Genomic DNA, 22327 nt, shown 5'->3' with positions numbered 1-22327 from the left:
TTCTAAATGGAAAGAAAATAATGGAAGAAATGGAAATAAAGTTTTTCTGCCTTCCAATTTAGAAATATTTTCAGGATAGGTAATAACAATTGAAAGTGAAGTAGTGAGCCGAATGAAAATAGAAGTCAAGATCCTTTCCATAAACTCTGGAAAACTGATCCCAGTGCTTCGTTCTCCTGGAGTCATTTCTACACTCCGGTGGTATTTGATCATGGTGGGGAAGAGATATTCCAGCTGCAACACAACGAGCACAAATGTATGGAGAACAGATGTTCCATAAAAAGAAGACCTGAGTTTACTGGTTATCTACCACCCTTTGCATGACTATATGTACAATTAATACTAAAACTGAGTTCATTTTTAGCAGCTTTAATGGAATGCAAGCTGGCTTTCCTCTTTTTTAGGATGCTGATGGAAATCCTATTGATATTCAGACAAGAAGCAAGCCTGATGGCATCTATGCCTGCTCTTACATTCCAACAAAACCTATCAAGCATACCATTGCTGTTACTTGGGGAGGAGCAAATGTCCCTCACAGTCCTTGCAGGGTAAGTAGAAAAGTGCTTAGATATCTCTAGCTGTTTGTTTTCAAATAGCAATGTGCTTCCTGATATCTTTTGCAAGTTTAGATTAACTGATACTTACTTGAAAGCAAAAATGGAAACCTATTCTTTTAAAGTCATTTTTATTCATCACATTTTTTAAAAAAAGTAAAAAGAAAAAAGATAGTAAAAGGACAAAGTAGCTATAGAGTTGTATAAAATTAAATTATTTTAAACAATAAATATTTTAGAGATCTTTTTGAATCTCTGAACCGAGTGTCAAGGTCCACTATTTTGTCACTTAAAAACATTGTTTTTAAAAAAATACTAAAATGTAATAAATATTCACCTCCCAATTTTTCTGATACCCATTATTTATAAACATTTAGCATTTTTATGTAATTCTGAATAAATCTTAGTCTTACTTTTTTTCTAACATGAGATTAAGAATACCAAGATCAGGCATGGGAAAATTGAATTAAGATGAAGGAATTGTTTTTGGACTGACATTCTTTTAATTTCGCTTTGGGCTCACATGGGCTCCTCAAAGGTTTTCAGTTGCCCATGAAAATTAAATAACTATCTAGGCCCTAGTCTCTCCTGTGTGGCTGAGGTGCTGGACTGGGCCCAGAAAGAGCTAGGGTTCACCCTCAGTCCAGTTCCAGGGGGTTGTTGGAAAAAAAGCTGGATGCTTGCTTGAGTTTTTAGAGAACAGATTCAACAAATATATAAAACTACATGTTCAATATCACTGGTAGATACTTAAAAGGATTGTCTGACCAATGTTGAATATTTTAAGATGCTTAATCTATATTTATTAAGTTTACATTTTGAAAATATATGCCTTCTAGGTCCAGATAGGACAAGGCAGTCATCCTCATAAGGTGAAAGTTACTGGACCAGGGGTGGCCAGGAGTGGTCTGAAAGCTAGTGAACCTACCCATTTCACTGTGGACTGTACAGAAGCAGGCGAAGGTAAAAACAGATCGGTATGGCAAATTGCTGAGTAGTGACTCCCAACCCTTTTCAGTAATCCCATTAGAAAATTGAGGTGGAATTCTGTTAAAAGGGAATGTTTTCTTCCCACAATATTGCTTTTGGGTGGATGTGCTTTCTCATTCTAGTGCTTGATAAAAACAGTGTATTTTAAGGAAGAAATATTTAAACAGCAAATGGTGCTATAGAGGGACAATTGTCAATACAATTTATAGTGAATTGTTTCTTTCCAGGTGATGTGAGTGTGGGTATCAAGTGTGATGCTCATGTAATAAATGAAGAAGAGAAAGATGTAGAGTTCAGCATCATTCACAATGCTAATGATACATTTACCGTGAAATACACCCCGCCTGCAGCTGGGCGCTATACTGTTAAAGTGCTGTTTGCTGGAGAGGTATGTCATTATCTGATAAGGCTTTTGATGCCAACCTTTGTTTCTGGCCCCTAAAATATCTCAGATGTATGAGTTCTAATACTGGGTATAAGACTACAACTAAAGTTGGGTTAGTGGTTGTATTTTTTTGTAATCATATCATGAATGATGGCAAATATACACATACAAGGATAACGTTTCAGGATCCAATCTGAGTTGGTCACCAGGGTTAGAGATTTAGTCATACAAGCTTTTGGGCTTGTCCTGGAGCTCATCCTTAGGGGACTTTTCTCTCTCTAGAATGTGTGCCCACAATATGGAGAGAGAAAAGTTCCCTTGGCTTCCAGCACAAGTCTGAACAAATTTGTAAGACTAAACCTCTGGTCCCAGATTGGATCCTATTTGTTGTTGAAGTGTCTGTATATTGTAGTAAGTGACATATTTAATATGTATTTCATTCTCTTATTTTAGTTGTAGCATATAAAATAACTTACAACACTAAAAATACACAAATATGTATACAGTAGTCCCTCGCTATACCGCGCTTCACCTACTGCAGCTTCACTTAATCGCGGGTTTCTGAGGAAGTCGATCGGCAGATTTAAACAGCCCGCCGAACTCGATCAGCAGGTTTTTCAAAAAAAAAAATATATCTAAAATTGTAAATACTGTATTTAAATACTGCATCTAAAATAAATACTGTGTGGGAAGGGTTTATAAACACTTAAAACAATGAAAACTTACCAAACAATTACAATATAAATACTTAAATAAGTACTATCAGTCGATAAACTCCCCATTGCGGATTTCACCTATCGCGGCCAGGTCTGGAACGTAACACCAGCGATAGGTGAGGGACTACTGTAGTATTTGTCTCAATAAAAACATGTACTTTGGGCAGATTGACAGAAGCAATCTGATAAAAATTGGCCTTAGTTTTAATACTGTATATACAACTACAGTGACTTTTATATAAATGGTATAATAAACTTGGATGTGACTTTAGCATTAAATAGGAGAAAGACTGCTGTCTAAGCTTCTAGAAAAAAATGTTGTAGTAGAAAATTAATTTATTTTGACCTTCTGGATATTCAGAAATGTGCCACAGACAAATATTTTAATTTTTGGTTTGTTTACAGGGAAAGCAATATGTTGGAAATCTAGTAATTTAAAGAGCAACTATATGCAAAGGACAGTAAATACAATGAAATATACACTGCTCAAAAAAATAAAGGGAACACTTAAACAACACAACATAACTCCAAGTAAATCAAACTTCTGTGAAATCAAACTGTCCACTTAGGAAGCAACACTGATTGACAATCAATTTCACATGCTGTTGTGCACATTCAACTTCGTACAGAACAAAGTATTCAATGAGAATATTTCATTCATTCAGATCTAGGAGGTGTTATTTTATTTTTTGAGCAGTGTATGTATGTATGTATATATGCATGTATATATATTTACTATTCAAACCTCAAGATCTTTCTTCTTTATGGAAATTTTGTTGAAAAGCTACTACATGTAAAGTGTTTGTTTGTTTGTCTTAAGGAAATTCCTACAAGTCCTTTCAGAGTGAAAGTGGAACCATCACATGATGCAAGCAAAGTGAAAACTGAAGGGCCTGGACTAGGGAAATCAGGTAAGATTTCTGCTTGATTATTAGGCAACTATTTAATTGGCTACTTGTTGGTTGCCGTCAAAGTAAAAAAAAAAACCTATTCCTTGTCAAAGCCCATAAATGGATGTTAAATAAGTAACTCTGGAGTATGAAAAATTAAATTGGATATTTGTAATAATCCACCCAAAAAGGGTTTGCAGAACCTGTCTAGGAATGGTGATAATGAATCTCATTTCTTTTTCTATCCAGGTGTGGAAAATGGGAAGCCCACACACTTCACTGTGTTCACAAAAGGAGCTGGGAAAGCTCCTCTGGATGTCCAGTTCAGTGGGCCAGTAGAAGAAGATGCTGTCAAAGATTTGGACTTCATTGACAACTATGATTATTCCCACACTGTAAAATACACTCCTGTGCAGCAGGTAAATTCCCTTAAGAAAGGATAGAAATATGGTATACAGTTCTTTAAGTGTAGAAATCAGAGGCAATTATCATTGCAAATAAAATGTATCAGTGTTCTGCAATAATTCCAGATTTTGTTTGTACACAGCAAGTTTCTAACACATTCATATTTTTTATTAAACAATGCTATGAAAGCTGTTAAATACATTATAAACTCTGAATCTAGCTAAATTTTGTTTATAGGAATTTAAGTCATAGTTTCCAATTAGCAAGTGTTTCTAACAGTGTGCAATGTTGCTGTTGACTCTGGGACATCATTACGCAAGCAGCAAAGCAAAACTGAATATTACTGTTCATCCTGAACTGGAATCCACACATGTTGGTGTGATTCTTCTGCTTGTTAGATGAACAGTCATTTAGTTCTGTGCTGAGGGACAGTAAGGGTGATTATTGGCAGAGACAGTTTTCAAAGTAAAACTTAGATATTTTGCATATTGGTATGATCTCTGGCTATCTTGCTGATCTCAACAACTTTTAGACGCCTCTACTTTAGAGTAACTAAATTCAGTGGTGTCTTTGTTTTGGTTGGATCTTGCTAGCATCGTTGATGCCAACTTTATCTTAGGCGTACTGGTGGTGTAAGTGGAAATGGTTTTTAACTTCTGAACAGTGTTTCTTTGTATAAACTCTGGCAATTTGCATGTCTGCAAGTGTAACTTATATTTGAAGAACTGCCTTCAAAATATGGTTGTCAAATGTCTTTTGGAAGCAGTTAACATTTCTTGGTTTGGTTACTGTTCAGAAAATCAAGCCTTTTACAAAGCCAATTAATCCATGATACATGCCAATAGACGTATGATGATATCTAATAATATAAAAGATTAAAGGAGATTTAATAACGGAATTCTATCATAATTCTGTTATGAATTGAAATAGGAACTGGTGACTATAAATATTTTTATTACAGATTTGTAAATATTGCAATGAGAAACATTACTAAACATTAAGCTGTGTCTTAGCTTGTGAAAATATAATTTCAACTCCCAAGGAATTAATTACTAGAACTGTCTTGTGATACACAACTTGGTTACAAGGAGTTCTCTTATTATGCTCTTCTGGCCCTTTCCCAAATAACTTAGTTGAAAAAAATGTCAACATATCTATTCTATATCAACTTCTACTAATTTAATGGCACATTAATGAATGTATTAATATTCCACAAAACAGAGAAGAGGGGGGTTCTGGATGTATTAATCTTGCCCATTTTAAGCCACTAAACGGCAGTTAGCACTTCTTTCTTCTAAGCACTTAATTGATCTGCTAAACAGAAACAACAGTGCAATTGCCCTATCTTTGAGGGTGATTATAGATGCTGTTGAAACTTCAGAACAGTATACAAAGTGACGGTGAGGGTGATGTGAACACAAAAAAAGAGATGGTAACCAAATTACATGCAGAGCAAAAACAACAAACTCGACCTGTTCAGATGTGCAGGTATATTAAATAGATGATATAATTGAATTGAAGATGATATAATTGATATTAAATAGATGATATAATTGAAGATATTACCTAGTTGTGTAACAAAACATCTGCAAGTAAACAATCAAACATAAAGAGCACCAAGGACGCCATATTACAGTCTATCATATCTCAGAAATTTGAGTATTATACAAATACCTGAATGCAAAATTGATTTAATTATACAAATGATAACAACTCCAAACAGCATCTTTTACAGTTTTTAAAGTTTTAATATTGCATTTCTCAGTATTTCTCATTCATTACTTGTAAATATGTGTTTATATATATTATGAAAGCTCTTCTCTAGAAATCTGGAAGTGAGCATCTACCTAGATCTATGATGGCGAAGCTATGGAACGCATGCCACAGGTGGCACATGGAGCCATATTGGAGGACACATGAGACGTTGCCCTATGTCAGCTCCAGTGCACATGCGCGTGCTGGCCAGCTTATTTTCGGCCTTGGGAAAGGTCATTTCACCATCCAGATGCTGCAGGGAAAGCTTCCCTAAAGCCCTGGAGTGCAAATAATCCGCCCAACAGACAAACAGGAAATTTGGAAAAAGCATTTCCAGTTTGCCTATTATGCTGTTTTTTGAACTCCGAAGAGTCCAAGGAAGCTTCCTGAAGTCCTGGAGTGCAAAAAACAGCACAATGGACAAACAGGAAGTTCGGAGAATACACTTCTGGTTTGCCTGTTGTGCTGTTTTTTGCACTCCGGAGAGTTCAGGGAAGTTTCTAGGGAACCTTCTGGAGTGCAAAAAACAGCACAACGGGCAAACTGGAAGTCGATTTTTCTGAACTTCTGGTTTGCCCGTTTGGCTGTTCGTGCATGGGGGGAAAGGGTATGAGCACATGCACGCACAACCACACACCTCCTTTTGGCAGGTAAACCAAAAAAAGGTTCGCCATCACTGACCTAGATGATTTCTGGAAAAGTTCATCTTCAAATGTTAATTTATTAGTGTTTGCTGGGTTTCTTATTATGAAATCACTTTAAATATATATATATATATCTGACCTCTTCAGGGTAACATGGAAATTCAGGTGAATTATGGTGGTGATCCTATTCCTGGAAGTCCTTTCACTGTAGATGTTGCTGCGCCACTTGACTTGAGCAAAGTTAAAATCAGTGGCTTAGAAAACAGTAAGTAACTCATCTAGTGTACACTTCCTACTAGAATACAAACTTAACTGCAGAACACGCCATTCTAAAATGAAGGATAAGATAATTTAGACCTTGTGTGTGTGAATCGGGCAGCCATATAAACCTGTTAAAAAAATAAAAATGCTTTTATGTAGTGTTACTCCCTTTATGCATATATGTTAGTTCCTTATACCATTCATGGATTTTTCGTGTATCCATTTTTTTGAGGCCCATTTTCAATATTTTCTTTATTTTCTAAGGAGTTGAAATAGGGAAAGACCAAGAATTTATCATTGACACGAAAGGAGCTGGTGGACAAGGTAAACTTGATGTGGCCATATTTGACCCAATCCAGAAAAGTATACCATGCTTCGTAGAACCTGTCCCTGGAAAACAGTATTGCAGAGTAATGTATATTCCAAAAGAAGAAGGATGTCATGCCATTGATGTCAATTATGATGGGAATCCAATTATGGGAAGCCCTTTTACTGTAAAAGCCACCTTACCACCAGATCCTTCTAAGGTAAGAATTATTTTTATGGGTAGACAATTCATTGACACCATTTCAAGTGTGCCTGTTAGATATAATGTACAGCAGTGATTTAATCTCTGCTAGACAACTTATATTTTGTTACCAATGAAGTTCTGTGTGCAAAGCACAAACTTCGTCATGTTTACATAGCTCATGAATTTCTTGCCAAAAGCATCCCAGTTGGTCAAAATTAGCTTGAGTTTTCTTTGACGATTTTCTAGAATAGCTGTAATAACTTAGAAACTGGAATAATAGTTGCATCCGCAATGATTGCATATTTATCTCATCTGAGCATATGTTATTATGATATACGCATTCAAGCCTTATAACTTTCTTTATTTGAAGACCTGCTAAATAAATGAGAAAATTAAACATCTGTCTGTCTATGTCTGTGTAGGAATTGGTTTGAAAACTACTTGTGAGCTTATCAGAATGATAAAAAAAATAGCAGCATTCAGATTAGGTTAGATACTATGGAAAAGTGTCACTGTCTTTTAAAAATAAATCTGGCATTTGAGCTTGGTATTGCAGTATGCTTCTAAACAGTAATAGAGACCTACCTGTATCTTCAAAACTAGATTTAAAATTCTAGAAATGATAAACGATTTAGTAGGTATTATATTCAGCACCTCTTGCTAATGTTTCTAGGTGAGAGCTTATGGACCAGGCCTCCAGGAAGGACTTGTTGGAAAACCTGCAGAATTCACAATAGACACTAAAGGAGCTGGAACTGGTGGTCTAGGCTTGACAGTTGAAGGACCATGTGAAGCCAAAATAGAGTGTTCAGATAATGGAGATGGAACATGTTCAGTCTCCTATTTACCAACAAAACTGGGTGAATACCTGGTGAACATTCTTTTTGAGGAAGTCCATATTCCTGGCTCTCCTTTCAAAGCTGACATTGAAATGCCATTTGATATTTCAAAAGTAATCGCCACAGGCCCTGGACTTCAACATGGAAAAGTGGGTGAAGCCGGATTGCTCAATGTGGATTGTTCAAAAGCTGGACCTGGAAAACTGGACATGGAAGTTGTACCGGATTCTGGTTCTAAAGCTGATGTTGGGGTTAAAGATAATAAAGATGGAACTTACACAGTTACCTATGTACCCTCTAATGCTGGTATGCACACACTCAAGATGAAATATGGTGGAGAATCAGTGCCAAATTTTCCTGCACGTGTCAAAGTTGACCCTGCCATAGACACAAGCAAAGTTCAAGTGTTTGGACCAGGAATTGAAGGGAAAGGTAGGTTTGTTTTCTTAGATTAATAGGAATGCTGCAAATAAATCCTAACTGCTTTGGATGTGCCTGTCACAGAACTGAATCTTTGTACTTTTCACAATATAAAGTTAATTTCCTAATTTTATAATGAAACTATTAATACATTAAAGAGTTAGAAAAGCAAGATGAAAGTGACTGGTAATGTGGCTCTAACTTAATTTGCTATATAATGCTAGACAGATTATGGTTGCTTTATACAGTTTAGCATTCTTCAGCATTGTTTCTGTCCTTGAGTACTTAAACCTATGTCTATACAAAAACATCCATAAATGTATGTGGGCCTATAGCATGATTTAATTCAAATGACACAATAATTACTTTTCAGATGTTTTCCGTGAAGCAACAACAGATTTTACTGTGGATGCTAGCCCTTTGACCAAAACTGGTGGAGACCACATCAAAGCCCAAATTGCAAATCCTTCTGGAGCTTCCACAGATTGTCTTATCAAAGACAATGCTGATGGCACATATGCAGTAGAGTTTACTCCATTTGAAAGAGGTGGGTACCATATGCTATTATTCTGGAGGAAAGTAGCGGGAAATATTGTGAGCCGCCCCGAGTCTTTGGAGAGGGGCGGCATACAAATCTAAATAATAATAACAACAACAACAACAACAACAACAACAACAATAAATATATTGTGAAGCCATCTAAAGACTTGTTGAATTTTTTTATCGGCTACAATGAATGGAAGAAGATATGCTTTCTTCTCTTTCTCCATTGTACACATACTAGTAGGGCTTTTCCATTAGGAGAAAACTATTGCATCATTTTGTGTGATTGGATAGCTTGTTTATTTGATCCTGTCTGATTAAATTGGCCAAGATTGGACTGGCTTCATAACTTTAAGAAATATGAAAAATATTTTGTTGATGTACTGCCTTATTGCTTAAAGGCAGCAGTAATAAGTCGCTGATTGAGAAAAGTCAGGGAGACATGTACAATTCTTAGGCAAGTCTTCATTGTTAATGATAATGTAATGTTGAATTATAAGAGCTTTGAAACATGATTGTTTCAAACATGTTTGAGTCTGCGGAGAGGGGCGGCATACAAATCTAATAAATTATTAAAATTATTATTATTAAATTATTATTATTGTTTATCTGATAATTTTGTTTGGAAATAGAGAACTGTAAAAAGAATTATATTGGGGCATTAGAAACGTCTTTATTTTCTATATGTCAAAGAATGGCTGTTGAAAATGTGTTATCTATCTGGAAATATTTTTTATCAATCACATGCATGGGGGAGGGAAAGGGTGTGAGCAATGTGTCTTGTTATGACATAAATTCTTACAGTAACATCTTATACTGTTCATATTATAGTAGTTAATTATCAGTAAATTAGTAACTTGATAAATATAAAAGAAGATAGATCTTTCTTCTCTTTTTCTTTGTAAGTTTTTACTTTTTATATTTTTAAAGTTTGTCTCTTTAACACTAAATATTGTTACAAAAATTAAGATATTAAATCACAAAGTAGAAATATGGATATGAATCAAGTACATATTTATTTAATAAATACATGATGGATTGCTACATTAATCTTCTTAGAGTATGTCCATAAAGGTACATCTTCTATTTACAGGTCCTCATGCAGTTGAAGTAACGTATGATGATGTTCCTGTTCCTAACAGTCCATTCCAAGTGGATGTCACAGAAGGATGTCATCCTTCACGTGTTATGGCCCAAGGAACTGGGTTAGAAGAAGCCTTTACAAATAAACCGAACCCATTTACTGTTGTTACTCGGTACGTTTTATGAATATATAAGATTTTAACACAGTTCTAGACTGCAGAAAAAAAGGGGTAGAATCAAGATAACATGAAGTGTTAATAGCAGTTTATAATGTCTTGGTAAGGCCACATGTGGAATACTGCATCTAGTTTTGGTTGCCACAATGTAAAAAAAGATGTTGAAATTCTAGAAAAAGTGCAGAGAAGAGCAACAAAAATGATTAGGGAACTGAAGGGCAAAACATACAAGTACGGTTGCTGAAATTGGGTATGTCTCGTTTGATGAAAAGAAGGACCAGGGGTGTTCCAATATCTCAGAGGGTTGTAAGAAAGAAGAGTGAGCCAAACTATTCTCCAAAGTACCTGAGGGTAGGACAAGAAACAATGGGTAGAAACTAATCAAGGAGAGAAGCAACCTAGAACTAAGGAGAAATTTCCTGACAGAACAATTAAATCAGTGGAACAACTTGCCTCCAGAAATTGTAAATGTTCCAAACACTAGAAGGTTTTAAGAAGAGATTGGATAACCAACCATTTTTCTGAAATGGTATAGATTTTTCTGCCTAAGCAGGGGTTTGGACTAGAAGATCTCCATTCTATTCTCAATATCAATAGCCTTGCTGTCTGGAACTGGTGGAGACTGAAGAGTGACAGGTTGAAAAGGGTGTAGTATATTCTAAATTAATCATGCAGAATAAAGCCATTCTGTCTGATCTGTCTCTGCAAGCTTTCACATAAAGTACTTCAGGAAACAGAGGCATGAAATAACATTTTTTGTTTCTGGTATTTGATGCTTAGTAGGGACATGTCCTGTACTGTGTAAAATATCACAAGACAGTTCAGAGCTCTTTGGAGAGCATTACTGAAAGTCAAATGATGGGTAATGAAAGATGCAATATAGTTCTTAAGAAGTCCCAGCCCCACCCCTTGAAATCATTATCTGATGTATATCTGCCAACTTATGTCATCACCTAAGACTTCAACTTTCTCCAACCTTAATCAGAGTATGGGCGAAAAACCTTTAGTCAACTGAGATCTTTCTGTTCTACATTATTATCCTTCCTAAACAACAGTTGCTGTTTGAGAAGGTGTAGTAGCATGTCGCAACTGATAGCAAAGATCCAGTACAAGGAACATAACAAAGTAGTCCTTAAAATAAAATGATAATTAAGCATACTAACTTTTCTTTATTTTTGCAGAGGAGCTGGAATTGGTGGCCTTGGAATAACTGTTGAAGGGCCTTCAGAATCCAAAATTAGCTGTAAAGACAACAAAGATGGCAGCTGTAGTGCAGAATATGTCCCATATGTACCAGGAGATTATGATGTCAACATAACTTATGGGGGTGAACATGTTCCTGGTAAGACTATTCCTGTATTGTAAGAGTGGAAAGTGAAAAAGCTATCAATTGTTGTTGTTTTTTTATCAAAGGACATTTAAAACACAGATAATGAAAATTGGGAAAACGTTGAACATACTGAAATTTATTAAATAGAACATATTATCCAGGCAGAAAATACTGATCTTCCGGAATTTTAGGCAAATGGTTAAATCACCCTTACAGTAATGGAGAATAAATTTTAATTTTATCAGCTAGTGATTCTGTCAAGGAATATAATGCTTCCTCATAGTTTACCAGCTTCCAATTTTATAATATCTTAAAATGACCTTGCAACTTAATGGAGTATTTTGTTTCTCAGATGAAGTGTGGTCTCAAGGACCTAAAACCTAACATCAAATATAGTAAGATAAAACAGGAAAAATTCAGCTGGTGTACTCAGGTTGAAGAAATGACTGGATTAATTTGAATAAATATGTAAAATACTGTTTTCTTGTATCCCCTCCATCTCACTCATTACTATCTCTACCTGCTACTAATCTTTAATTAGATAGTGAAAAAAGTTACTATCTCCTGCACTTCTATAAATAAGATATAGCAGTGTTATTCAGTTATCAATTTTAGTAGTATTTTAGGCTAGCTAAATAAATAAATTAAAAATAGTGCCAGATCCCACAAATTGGATAAAGCATCCCTAAACAAGAGTAATTATTTGAAAGGAAGGTAAAAGCTCAGAACAGTGATAATAATTGGCAGTATTCAAATCTGATGGACCCAAATTGTAAATCATTCCATTGATGGCAGTTCTTCTTTATTTTTTGTTTAAATCAGTGACAGTGAGACTTTTGGGCTCGGCAATGTCAAGAAACAAAAAAAGCCTAACTTGACCCTGCTAGCATGCTAGCAGCCTAAATAAAAGAGAAATTGATCCCTATCCCACACTGAACCCACACTGAATAACAGCCCTTGATGGCAGCTCTGAGGTTGGGCCTGTAGTCGAGGCCTGGCCCTGGACTTCAGCCTAGCCAGGCAAATGAGCCTTGGGAAGAACACAGTTGCTTCCTGGCCCAGCTCTCCCCACAATCTGCTGCATGCTGATTACCTTTTCCAGGTGATGGTCTCTTTCTGTTGAGAGGCCCTTGTGGCCTACAGCGGCTGCTCTGGTTCACATGAGGCCTTCGTTCTTGAAGACCTTCAGAGAATGCTTTTTCCGGGCCTCTGAAAACTCTGGAAAAGCATGTCCTATTATCACGTGATTTTCAGAGACTTGTGGTGGCACGAGAGTGTGAGACTCTCATGGGGCTTCTGGAGACCACAACTTGATTCTTTTGTTGCCTCTTCAGCCTCCAAAACCTGCGCAAGGACAGGGTGTGCTTTCAAGCATAGTTGTTGTTTGGTCTTGGTGGATGCTGGTGCATCATTCAAGACCTCGTGGCATGCCATTTTTGATACATGTCATAGATTTGCCGTCGCTGGTTTTGACAGTTCTCCATCTGCTTGGTTCTTATAACAGTGCATATTTTAAGATGCAGTACGAAGTTTTGCTTACATTTCGTTGTATGGATTCCATCACACCTCAGTTACTTTAATAGCTTTTCTGTCTCATCTTCTCATAGTTGCAGAAATAATACTTTGCTGATCCCAAGGGGAGGTTTTTTCAGTCCCTTCCATTTTACCTTAGTTTCCTGTGCCTTCGTTTTCCTTCAGCCTGCTTTCATTTATCTTTAAGTTTTTAGTTTTCACTTTATAATCTACCCATTGGCCCAACTTTTTGTGGAGCTCCCTGTTTTCACTTTTAAACACTCTCCCATCATCAAATAACATTAAATTATTCCTAATGCTTGTATGTAGTTTTGAATTCCAGTCAAATAGTTTTCTTGATGATTGAAGTCAGTAAATTTTCTAACAGGTTTTCCTTTTTGGGGATAAGGGCCATTAACCTAATTTTGTTTGAACTTTTCCTGCTTAATATAAAATTGAATTGGCACTTCAACACAATCTGAAATGCAAACAACTCTGAATTAACTCTATGGGCATTCTTATGACCAAAGCTATGGATAAGGTGGCTGCTGTTTTGACTTCAAAGTTTATAAAGCAACCCCTTTGCACCATATTGCTTAAGCGTATTTAGTGTTGTCCAAAACTTGCTTTTGTTTCATTGGTAGGTAGTCCATTTAAAGTTCCTGTAAAAGATGTAATCGATCCCAGCAAAGTAAAAATTGCAGGACCAGGTTTGGGGACAGCTGTGCGGGCTAAACTTCCTCAAGTCTTTACTGTCGATACTAGCAAAGCCGGAGTAGCCCCACTTGAAGTTACAGTTGCACCACTCAGAGGTAAGATGTTTCTCTCTATAACTTAGCATTTCTTTTAAATGAGAATGTATATATACAAATGCATGACCTCCATTTCAGTACTGAAATTTATAAAGAACTTATTTTAAAAAATAGTCCCCAAATGGTAGTAGGCAAAAAGAGCACTGCATATATTTTACTGCTTTGTGTTGACTGATTATTTGTAGAGCGGTTAGAGACTTCTATAATCAAGATGATGCACACAATCTTTGGAAACCTTAAAGTAAATTTAAAAACCCAGATATTGATTAGGAGTGTTTTATCTGATTGATGAATTCAGAGCATATCTGAATAATCTCTTATATCTAACATGGTATTTTCTAGATGGTTGTCTGGAAATTCAAGGAGTTCCCATTCATGGGGTGTGTGTGTGTGTGTACCAGATTGGGGAAGATTACTGTAACAAATCAATATGTGTTCTCATAAAATGTATATTAAAAGCATTACAGAAGATTAGGTTGCATTTCCTAAACTCTGCATATGCCCAAGAATACAACACTTTAAAAATATCTAAATGATAAGAATAAAAAAAATACTGTGTATTCTAGGTAACAAATAAATGTAGAATATATTTTTGCCAGTTGAACTAGAAAAAAATATCTAGGCTTCTCTTCAGTAATATTTAAATCATGTGAAGAGGCTAATAAAATTCAAATTTATTTGTAGTTACTGAAGAATGATAAATTGATTGTTTCTTGAGTCAGATGGGAGTAGACACACCCACATGCAAGTAAAAATTAGGAAAGGAGAGTCAGTATTTCATGAGAATGTGGGGTAATAGAAAGCAAATTTAATTGCTTAATACTGGATGATAAGCATTGTTGCATGAATAAGTGCATATCTATTCAGTGCAAATATTTTAAAAATGGGATATAAGTAAACAAATAATTTAATACTGCACTTTAGCTAAACAGTTGTCTGAATAGTCAAGCGTGAATGGAAGCATACATGGGTTGTAAGTCAAAACATATGGAGGGCAGAAGATTGGGTAACATTGCACATTAAGTAAGCAATACTGTCTAGTGAAATATGGGGTATTAAATACCAATATACAACATTTTAATATATAAAAGATTTTTTTATTCTGCTTTTATTATTATTTTTAATTACCCCAAGGTGGCAAACATACCTAACACTCCTTTCTCTTTCTATTTTCCTGTTCTCTATGAAGTTAAATCTACTTGTAGACAGTTGAAGAACCATTTAAAGCTGACCTATGTTAACTTTAATTGGTTCAGCAACCTTATTTGAACGTAATTACTAAGCAAAGTCAGTCCTGGTTTGCACATGGATGGAAGACCACCAGGAAATACTGGAACTGGAGATTAGACTGAGAAGTCAAAAATGCTTCCCAAAAGATAGTATTGTCAGACCACTTTACTAATGCTTTCATGAACACTTCATGGATCATGTCAATGGGCTTCAACTTGGTTTGAGAAAATCTTTACCCTTAACAGAACTAACTTAGCCTCTTTTTTAAAAGCACAAATCTCTTTGACAATGAAAGTAACTTGGTGATGAATGGAAGAAAGTAGTTATAGTGATGCCAATCAGAGTGAATGGTTTTATGCCAAGCTATAAATAGTTTTCATCTAAATACATATGACAGTTGACAAAGTTCTAATTCTTTGGGGAGGGGATGATTTGAGTTAAATAGTTTTTTAATTCTAGCTGATGAGACGGATTCCCAGTCATGGCGCAGTCCTTTGAAAGCACTTTCAGAGTTCTTTAGAAGTGAAATACCTGAGACAGGTTTGAACTCTCACTAATTATTTACACTTTAAATAAATCTGAATTCTGTAGCTGTAATAAACAGAAGAGAGGTTTATAAGAAATAGACTTCTCTACAGCCTACAGCTATTCTATAAAATATTGAAATGCCTTTTTACCAAAATCTTCCATGCTGATTTATCTATGAAAATGAGCTAATCAAAATTTGCTATTAATCCTATGAAATTAATCCTATGAAAATGATTTTCTACATAAATCCATGCTTTGTGGAAATCCATGGTTTCTGGGCTAGACTTTAATCTTTTTCATAAATTTAGCTAGCAGGTCATAGAACACGTACTGTCTATGAAAATTAATTGTTTTCTAAACTTCTCAATGTATACTGTGAGTATATGTAAAATTTAATAGTCCTACTGTCAAAACTACAATATTGTGTTGGTTTTGTAGCATTTTTATTGATTGGGATCAACATTTAATTTTTCTATTTCAGATGGGAAGCTTAGATTTAAATGTCCCATTACTGACCTAGCTAGTTCTCTGTACTGTATTTGGAAAAACACATTATTTCACTCTGCCATTGATAGAAGATTCTTAGATTTCAATTATGAATCTCTTGAATCACCTTTTGAATCACGTTTCTCTAATTGGTGTCACAATGATTGAAAGAAATTCATGTAGTTGAACATGTCCTGAATAGATGTCTGCACTGAGAATGAAAAGCTTCACACTTTTTAATGAATTGATAGCATTTCTTTACCAATCAGCTCTGAAGCCGTGGGAAGGCAGCTGGATGTATCAAAATGTGACCTCTTTCCTTCGTAGGGTCAGCAGAACCTGTGCTTATAACTGATAATGGTGATGGAACTCACACAGTAGAATACACTCCAACACAAGAAGGCCCCTATGCCATTGCTGTTAAATATGCAGATGAAGAAATTCCTAGAAGGTAAATTTGGGTGAAAAATAAATTATTCAAATGGGATTTTAAAAGTGCATTTGGCTGGCCTCCTTAGTCAGAGCAGTTTGCATCTTTGATGCATTATTTAGCTTTGGTGCTTGGTAGGAGTTTTGAAGAAATGGCTTCTGTTGCAAAGGTTCATGTTTTCTTTATGGTCATAAAAGAGTAGAAAGCAGTGGCAAAGTGAAGATATTTCTTTGGGCCAGAGAACCGATAAACAATAGCAATAGACTTTATATTGCTTTACAGTGGTTTACAACTCTCTCTAAGCAATTTTACAGAGTCAGCATATTGCCCCCAACAATTTGGGTCTTCCTTTTTCTCCCTTCAGAAGGATGGAAAGCTGAGTCAACTTTGAGCCTGGTGAGATTTGAACCGCCAAATTGCAGGCAGCTAGCAGTCACCAGAAGTAGCCTGCAGTACTGCAGTATAACCACTGTGCCACCGTGACTCATGAATAATATGACCTCCCTCTTCTTTGTGGCAGTCTCAAATATTACAATACTGCTATCGTTCACCTCTAGTTCCTTTCTCTAGACTAGCCAAACCCAAATCCTGCAACCATTCTTCATATGCTTTAGTCTCTGGGCCTTTGATCATCTTAGTTGCTGTTTTCTGAAGTCTGAAACATTAAAAGGTTGAGTTGTTAGGAAGTCAGTATTTTTATTTTGTGTAATAAGTAAGCATCTTTAACTTGAGTTGAATGAGTTCTTCTCATTTGCATGCATGCATTCATGAATGAATAAACAAATTCTTTCTCTCAATAGCCCATTCAAATTAAAGGTGCTTCCAACATACGATGCCAGTAAAGTGACAGCTAATGGGCCTGGCCTTGTCTCCCATGGGATTCCAGCAAGCATACCTACGGAATTTGTTGTGGACACTAAAGATGCAGGACAAGGACTTCTCTCAGTACACATAACAGTAAGATAGTATTACCTCTTTTATTGTCTTCCCTCCCGCTCCATCCCCATCTACCCCAGTCTTGAAGTATGTAAGTTGTCTGTGTTTGGCGGAAAACTTGAATATTGTTGTCTTATAATTGTGGTATTTTAAGTATATCAGCTTCCCAGGAAATTTTTGAATTTTTGCTTCTGTTACACTGTTAGAGAATTTCACTTACTGATTATAAAAATGTAATGTGACCATTGTGTCCTTGGAAAGCCTGTTGATCCTAATGGAAGTTGATCTGATCATAACAAATCATAACATTTTTTTAATATGAACTATTCCTGGCCTTTCCAAATTCCTTAAAATTAGGCCAGTGTACAACTTTCACCATGAATGAACATAGACAAGGCTCTGTAGAAAGTTCATGCATGTTTTGGAACTCACCATAACGCTCTTTTTCAGGGACACTTTATTAGGTAAAAAAAAACCCTTAATGGCTTTAGAGAGATGTTGGCAGGCCCTAGAATGATTAAAGTTGTAGGTCTTACAATGAAAAATAGAAGCAGAAGATTCACTAAGAAGTATACAATGTGACACACACACACACACACGCACGCATATAATTAGAAGGGTATCTCAAGCACTTCTGAGTACTACAGTGATCCCCCGGGTATTGCGATCCCGATCATTGCGAAACGGCTATATGGCGATTTTGCAACCCGGAAGTAAAAACACCATCTGCGCATGCGCGCCCTTTTTTCTATGGGCACGCATGCGTAGATGGCGCCGGGCAGATCAGCTGCTGGGCGGCTTCCCTAGGTCTTCCCCCTCTTGCTGGCGGGAGGGCGAGCGGCGGGCATCAGCGAGGAGTTTCCCCACCGCCCACGCAAACTCCTCGCTGCCGCCCGCCCGCCCTTCGCCCGCCCACGCCGTTCATTCTCGCCACTTCCCAGCTGAGTCCTGAAGCGAATTGGCTTCAGGACTCAGCTGGGAAGCGGCGCGAGCGAGCGGCACGAGCGAACGGCTTCTCCGCCGCCTGCCTGCCCGCGCGCCCTTCGCCCGCCCACGCCGTTCATTCTCGCCGCTTCCCAGCTGAGTCCTGAAGCGAATTGGCTTCAGGACTCAGCTAGGAAGCGGCGCGAGCGAACGGCTTGTCCGCCGCCTGCCTGCCCGCGCGCCCTTCGCCCGCCCACGCCGTTCATTCTCGCCGCTTCCCAGCTGAGTCCTGAAGCGAATTGGCTTCAGGACTCAGCTGGGAAGCGGCGCGAGCGAGCGGCGCGAGCGAACAGCTTGTCCGCCGCCTGCCTGCCCGCGCGCCCTTCGCCCGCCCACGCCGTTCATTCTCGCCGCTTCCCAGCTGAGTCCTGAAGCGAATTGGCTTCAGGACTCAGCTGGGAAGCGGCGCGAGCGAACGGCGTGGGCGGGCGAAGGGCGGGCGAGCGGCAGCGAGGAGTTTGCATGGGCGGTGGGGAAACCCCAATCTTCGGCTCCTCGCTGCTGCGGAAGTAAAAACACCATCTGCGCATGCGCAGATGGTGTTTTTACTTCCGCAGCGCTACTTCGCGAAAACCCGATCATTGCTAGGGGTCCTGGAACGGAACCCTCGCAATGATCGGGGGATCACTGTATAGCTATTATGGTGAAAATTGCACAATGCTCCATGTAAAAAATTTCCAAGGATACTAGAATTCAGTAGAGGTAGTCTTTGACTTTTAACCATTCGTTTAGTGATTGTTTGAGGTTACAACAGTTTAGAAAAAGGTGACCTGTGATAGGTCGTCTGTTCCAGCATTCCCATAGTCACATGATTAAAATTTGGGTGCTTGTCATCTCTCATGTATTAATGATAGTTGCAGTAACCCAGGGTCATGTGATCACCATTTGCCACCTCCTCAGTTTGGTTCTGATGAGCAAAATCAATGGCAGAGGCTTAACAACCACATAATTCGCTTAACAAATGTTATAATTTGCTTAAAAGTCATGACAAAAAGTTATAAAATCAGGCATGACCCACTTAATTCTGATCCCAGTTGCAGTTGAAAGTCAAGGACTACTAGTATTTGGCAATAACCTTGTTTAAGAATAATGTTTGGCAACATTTTAAAGAAGTTGTGAAGTTGTGATTGCATATAGAATAACTGAATTAATTTACTTCCTGTTGTGGCTTCTGGTGAAATATAGATTTATGAAGTGTGGTAATCAGTAGTACCAGCTAAAGAATATTATCCTGAAGGGTTTTCCAGTTATGAGATGCAATGTTAACAGGCACTAACATCATATATTTCTGTGGCATGCTACCAATACAGTTCCTTTTGTTCTGAAGCAATCATTTTAAACAAAACAAGTACATTAAAATGTAGTCAACCTAAGCAAGCCAGTCTGAATTCTTCCTCCTGTTCATATACTTTATATTTGCCTCTTGTTTGTGATGAGGCTTAGTTATCTTAATGGTTTCTTCATTTCTGGCATTCAGGATCAGGAAGGCAAACCAAAGAGGGCAGATATTCATGACAACCAAGATGGCATATATGTAGTAACATATATCCCTGATAAGACTGGTCGTTATTCTATTGGCATTAAATATGGTGAGGATGATATACCTCTTTCTCCATATCGAATTCGTGTTTCTCCAGCAGGAGATGCAAGCAAATGTCTAGCAACAGGTAAGTCCTTATTTTGATTTTACAATTAGAATAAAGTGTAAAATGGTAGTGTAATGAACCGTGGTGGAGTAGTGGTTAGAGTGCAGTACTGCAGGCTACTTCTGCTGACTACCAGCAATTCAGCCAAGTTCAAGGAGTTCAAGGAGAAGGGAAATTAGTATAAGATTTTTACTGCAAAAGGTACTTTTTCCTTTGAAGTTCTTATGGAAGATGATAAATTCTATAGACCATGAGAAAATTGTCCCAGTTACAGTGATACCTTGTCTTACGGACCCCTTGTCATAGGAACTTTTCGAGATACGAACCCGGGGTTTAAGATTTCTATGCCTCGTCTTAAGAACCATTTCCATCTTAGGAACCCAAGCCCGGGTCCGTGGGCTCTCTTACTGCACGTGTGCTCTCTTACCGCCGCAGGGATTCCCCTGCCTTGTGACTGCCACCTCTGGGATTTCCCACTCGTTTCCCGCCCCTGCCGGGATTCCCCACCCCCCCGACTGCCAGCCGAAGCGCCTGGGATTTTCCCTTGGGTTTCCAGCGGCTGGTCGAGATGCCTCTCTTCCTCCTCCTCCTTCCCGGTGGAAGGCGAAGCACTGGGGGGGGGGGTGTCAGGCCGCCCCTCCTGCCCCCCTAGTCAAAAACGCAAAGCCAGACCGCCGCCACCGCCGAAGGAGGCTTGAACCTCCAGGTCCTCCCCGCCCCTTCGTCCTGCCCATCACCCTTGGCCGGGAGAACCTGCCTCCTGAACCCTCTTGCCCGGTGGGAGGTGAAGCGCTGGGGGGGGGGTGTAAGGCCAGCCCTCCTGCCCTCTCCCAGCCAAAAACGCAAACCGGCTACGAGAGCGCTTTCTCTGAGCACTTCGGGAATGCCTGCCCTGCCTCTCCTGCAGCCCCTTTGCCTGCCCTGCCTCTCCCGCAGCTCCAGCCCCACCCTCCTAAAGGGTGGGGCTGCCACGTCCTGGCCAGGACAAGAGGATAGTGGCGGCGGCGGCAGTTTCCCTTTGAGAAGCAGCAGCAGCGCCAGGAATATCACGTCCACCCCCCCCCCACTGCCCCCGAACAAGGATACAAATGCCGGCAGTAATGGGAAAAAAGGGTGAGTTTTGGGCTTTCACGCATTATTCACTTTTCCATTGATTCCTTTGGGAAACATTAGTTTGTCTTACGAACTTTTCACCTTACGAACCTCGTCCAAGAACGAATTAAGTTTGTAAGACGAGGTATCACTGTAATTAATTTTGGTTGAATTGGATATGTTTTTAATGATGCACACATCCAAGTGAAAATTACATGGTCATTCATTCATTATGAGGGGCGGCATACAAATTTATTTAATTAATTAACAATAATAATAATAATAATAATAATAATAATAATAATAATAATAATATGTGAAAAATGCTGTAAATCCTTATATCAACTGTCTTTCAGGCCCTGGAATTGCAGCAACAGTGAAGACTGCTGAAGAAGTGGGTTTTGTAGTAGATGCTAAATCTGCAGGCAAGGGTAAAATCACATGTACGATCCTGACGCCAGATGGTATAGAAACTGAAGCAGAGGTCATTGAAAATGAAGATGGAACATATGACATCTATTATACAGCTGCTAAACCAGGAATCTATGTGATTTATGTCCGCTTTGGTGGAGTGGATATTCCTAATAGTCCCTTCACTGTCATGGTAGGAAAACCAGCTGTTTAATAATATTTTCTTAGTGAACATAAATAGAGATGCAGATTGAGGAGCAATTTCAATTACCAAGCAGTTTGACATTTATGCTATTCGCCTATAGTCCAAATAAGTTTTATAGTTGTATAGAAGTTCCCCAACCTTAACTGCAAATATTGTCTATATTTGAATATTTTATACCTGCAATTCATGACATCTATTGGTTTAACTCTAAATAATATATTTCTATAATAGTTGCTTTATGAAATTAACTACACAGTATCCAGCAATGAAAGTGTACCATAGATTTGCATGAAACATGGCCATAAATTATCCTGTCATAATTTTTCAAATGTCACTATATTTGAAAAAGATATAATGCCAAGATATAATGCCCTTTATTTCTTTATTGTACACGCTTTCTCATTTCAGCCAATCACAGGTGTACTATTTGTAATAGTTCCATTCAGCTTATTATCCAGTGAGGTTTGGCTGTGTGCAGATGACAGTACTGTATATGTAAAATATGGTGACTAAGGACAAGGTCAAGTTGATTATACAATAGTTCCAAACAACA

At 37.9% G+C, this 22327-nt stretch overlaps 1 protein-coding gene across 4 annotated transcripts in view; it reads left to right on the top strand.

Moving 5' to 3' along the window:
* FLNB (filamin B) overlaps window positions 1-22327 on the top strand; it is a 110996-nt gene that overhangs the window by 63310 nt on the left and 25359 nt on the right. For 2 of the 4 annotated variants that reach the window (XM_070738431.1, XM_070738430.1), the window contains exons 14-30: window positions 405-548; window positions 1394-1517; window positions 1772-1932; window positions 3466-3556; window positions 3785-3954; window positions 6487-6604; window positions 6865-7127; window positions 7785-8382; window positions 8744-8917; window positions 10007-10169; window positions 11354-11514; window positions 13659-13826; window positions 15516-15596; window positions 16398-16521; window positions 17301-17457; window positions 19898-20087; window positions 21515-21762. In XM_070738431.1, coding sequence (XP_070594532.1) covers window positions 405-548; window positions 1394-1517; window positions 1772-1932; window positions 3466-3556; window positions 3785-3954; window positions 6487-6604; window positions 6865-7127; window positions 7785-8382; window positions 8744-8917; window positions 10007-10169; window positions 11354-11514; window positions 13659-13826; window positions 15516-15596; window positions 16398-16521; window positions 17301-17457; window positions 19898-20087; window positions 21515-21762 — 3135 coding nt within the window. The remainder of the gene's footprint in view (window positions 1-404; window positions 549-1393; window positions 1518-1771; window positions 1933-3465; window positions 3557-3784; window positions 3955-6486; window positions 6605-6864; window positions 7128-7784; window positions 8383-8743; window positions 8918-10006; window positions 10170-11353; window positions 11515-13658; window positions 13827-15515; window positions 15597-16397; window positions 16522-17300; window positions 17458-19897; window positions 20088-21514; window positions 21763-22327) is intronic. The other 2 variants (XM_070738433.1, XM_070738432.1) reach the window with 1 other exon arrangement.

This window comes from Erythrolamprus reginae, chromosome 2 (genome assembly GCF_031021105.1).
Source record: "Erythrolamprus reginae isolate rEryReg1 chromosome 2, rEryReg1.hap1, whole genome shotgun sequence".
Taxonomy (NCBI): domain Eukaryota; kingdom Metazoa; phylum Chordata; class Lepidosauria; order Squamata; family Dipsadidae; genus Erythrolamprus; species Erythrolamprus reginae.
Note: the sequence above shows the minus strand (reverse complement) of the source record. Positions and strands in the feature narration are given on the sequence as shown.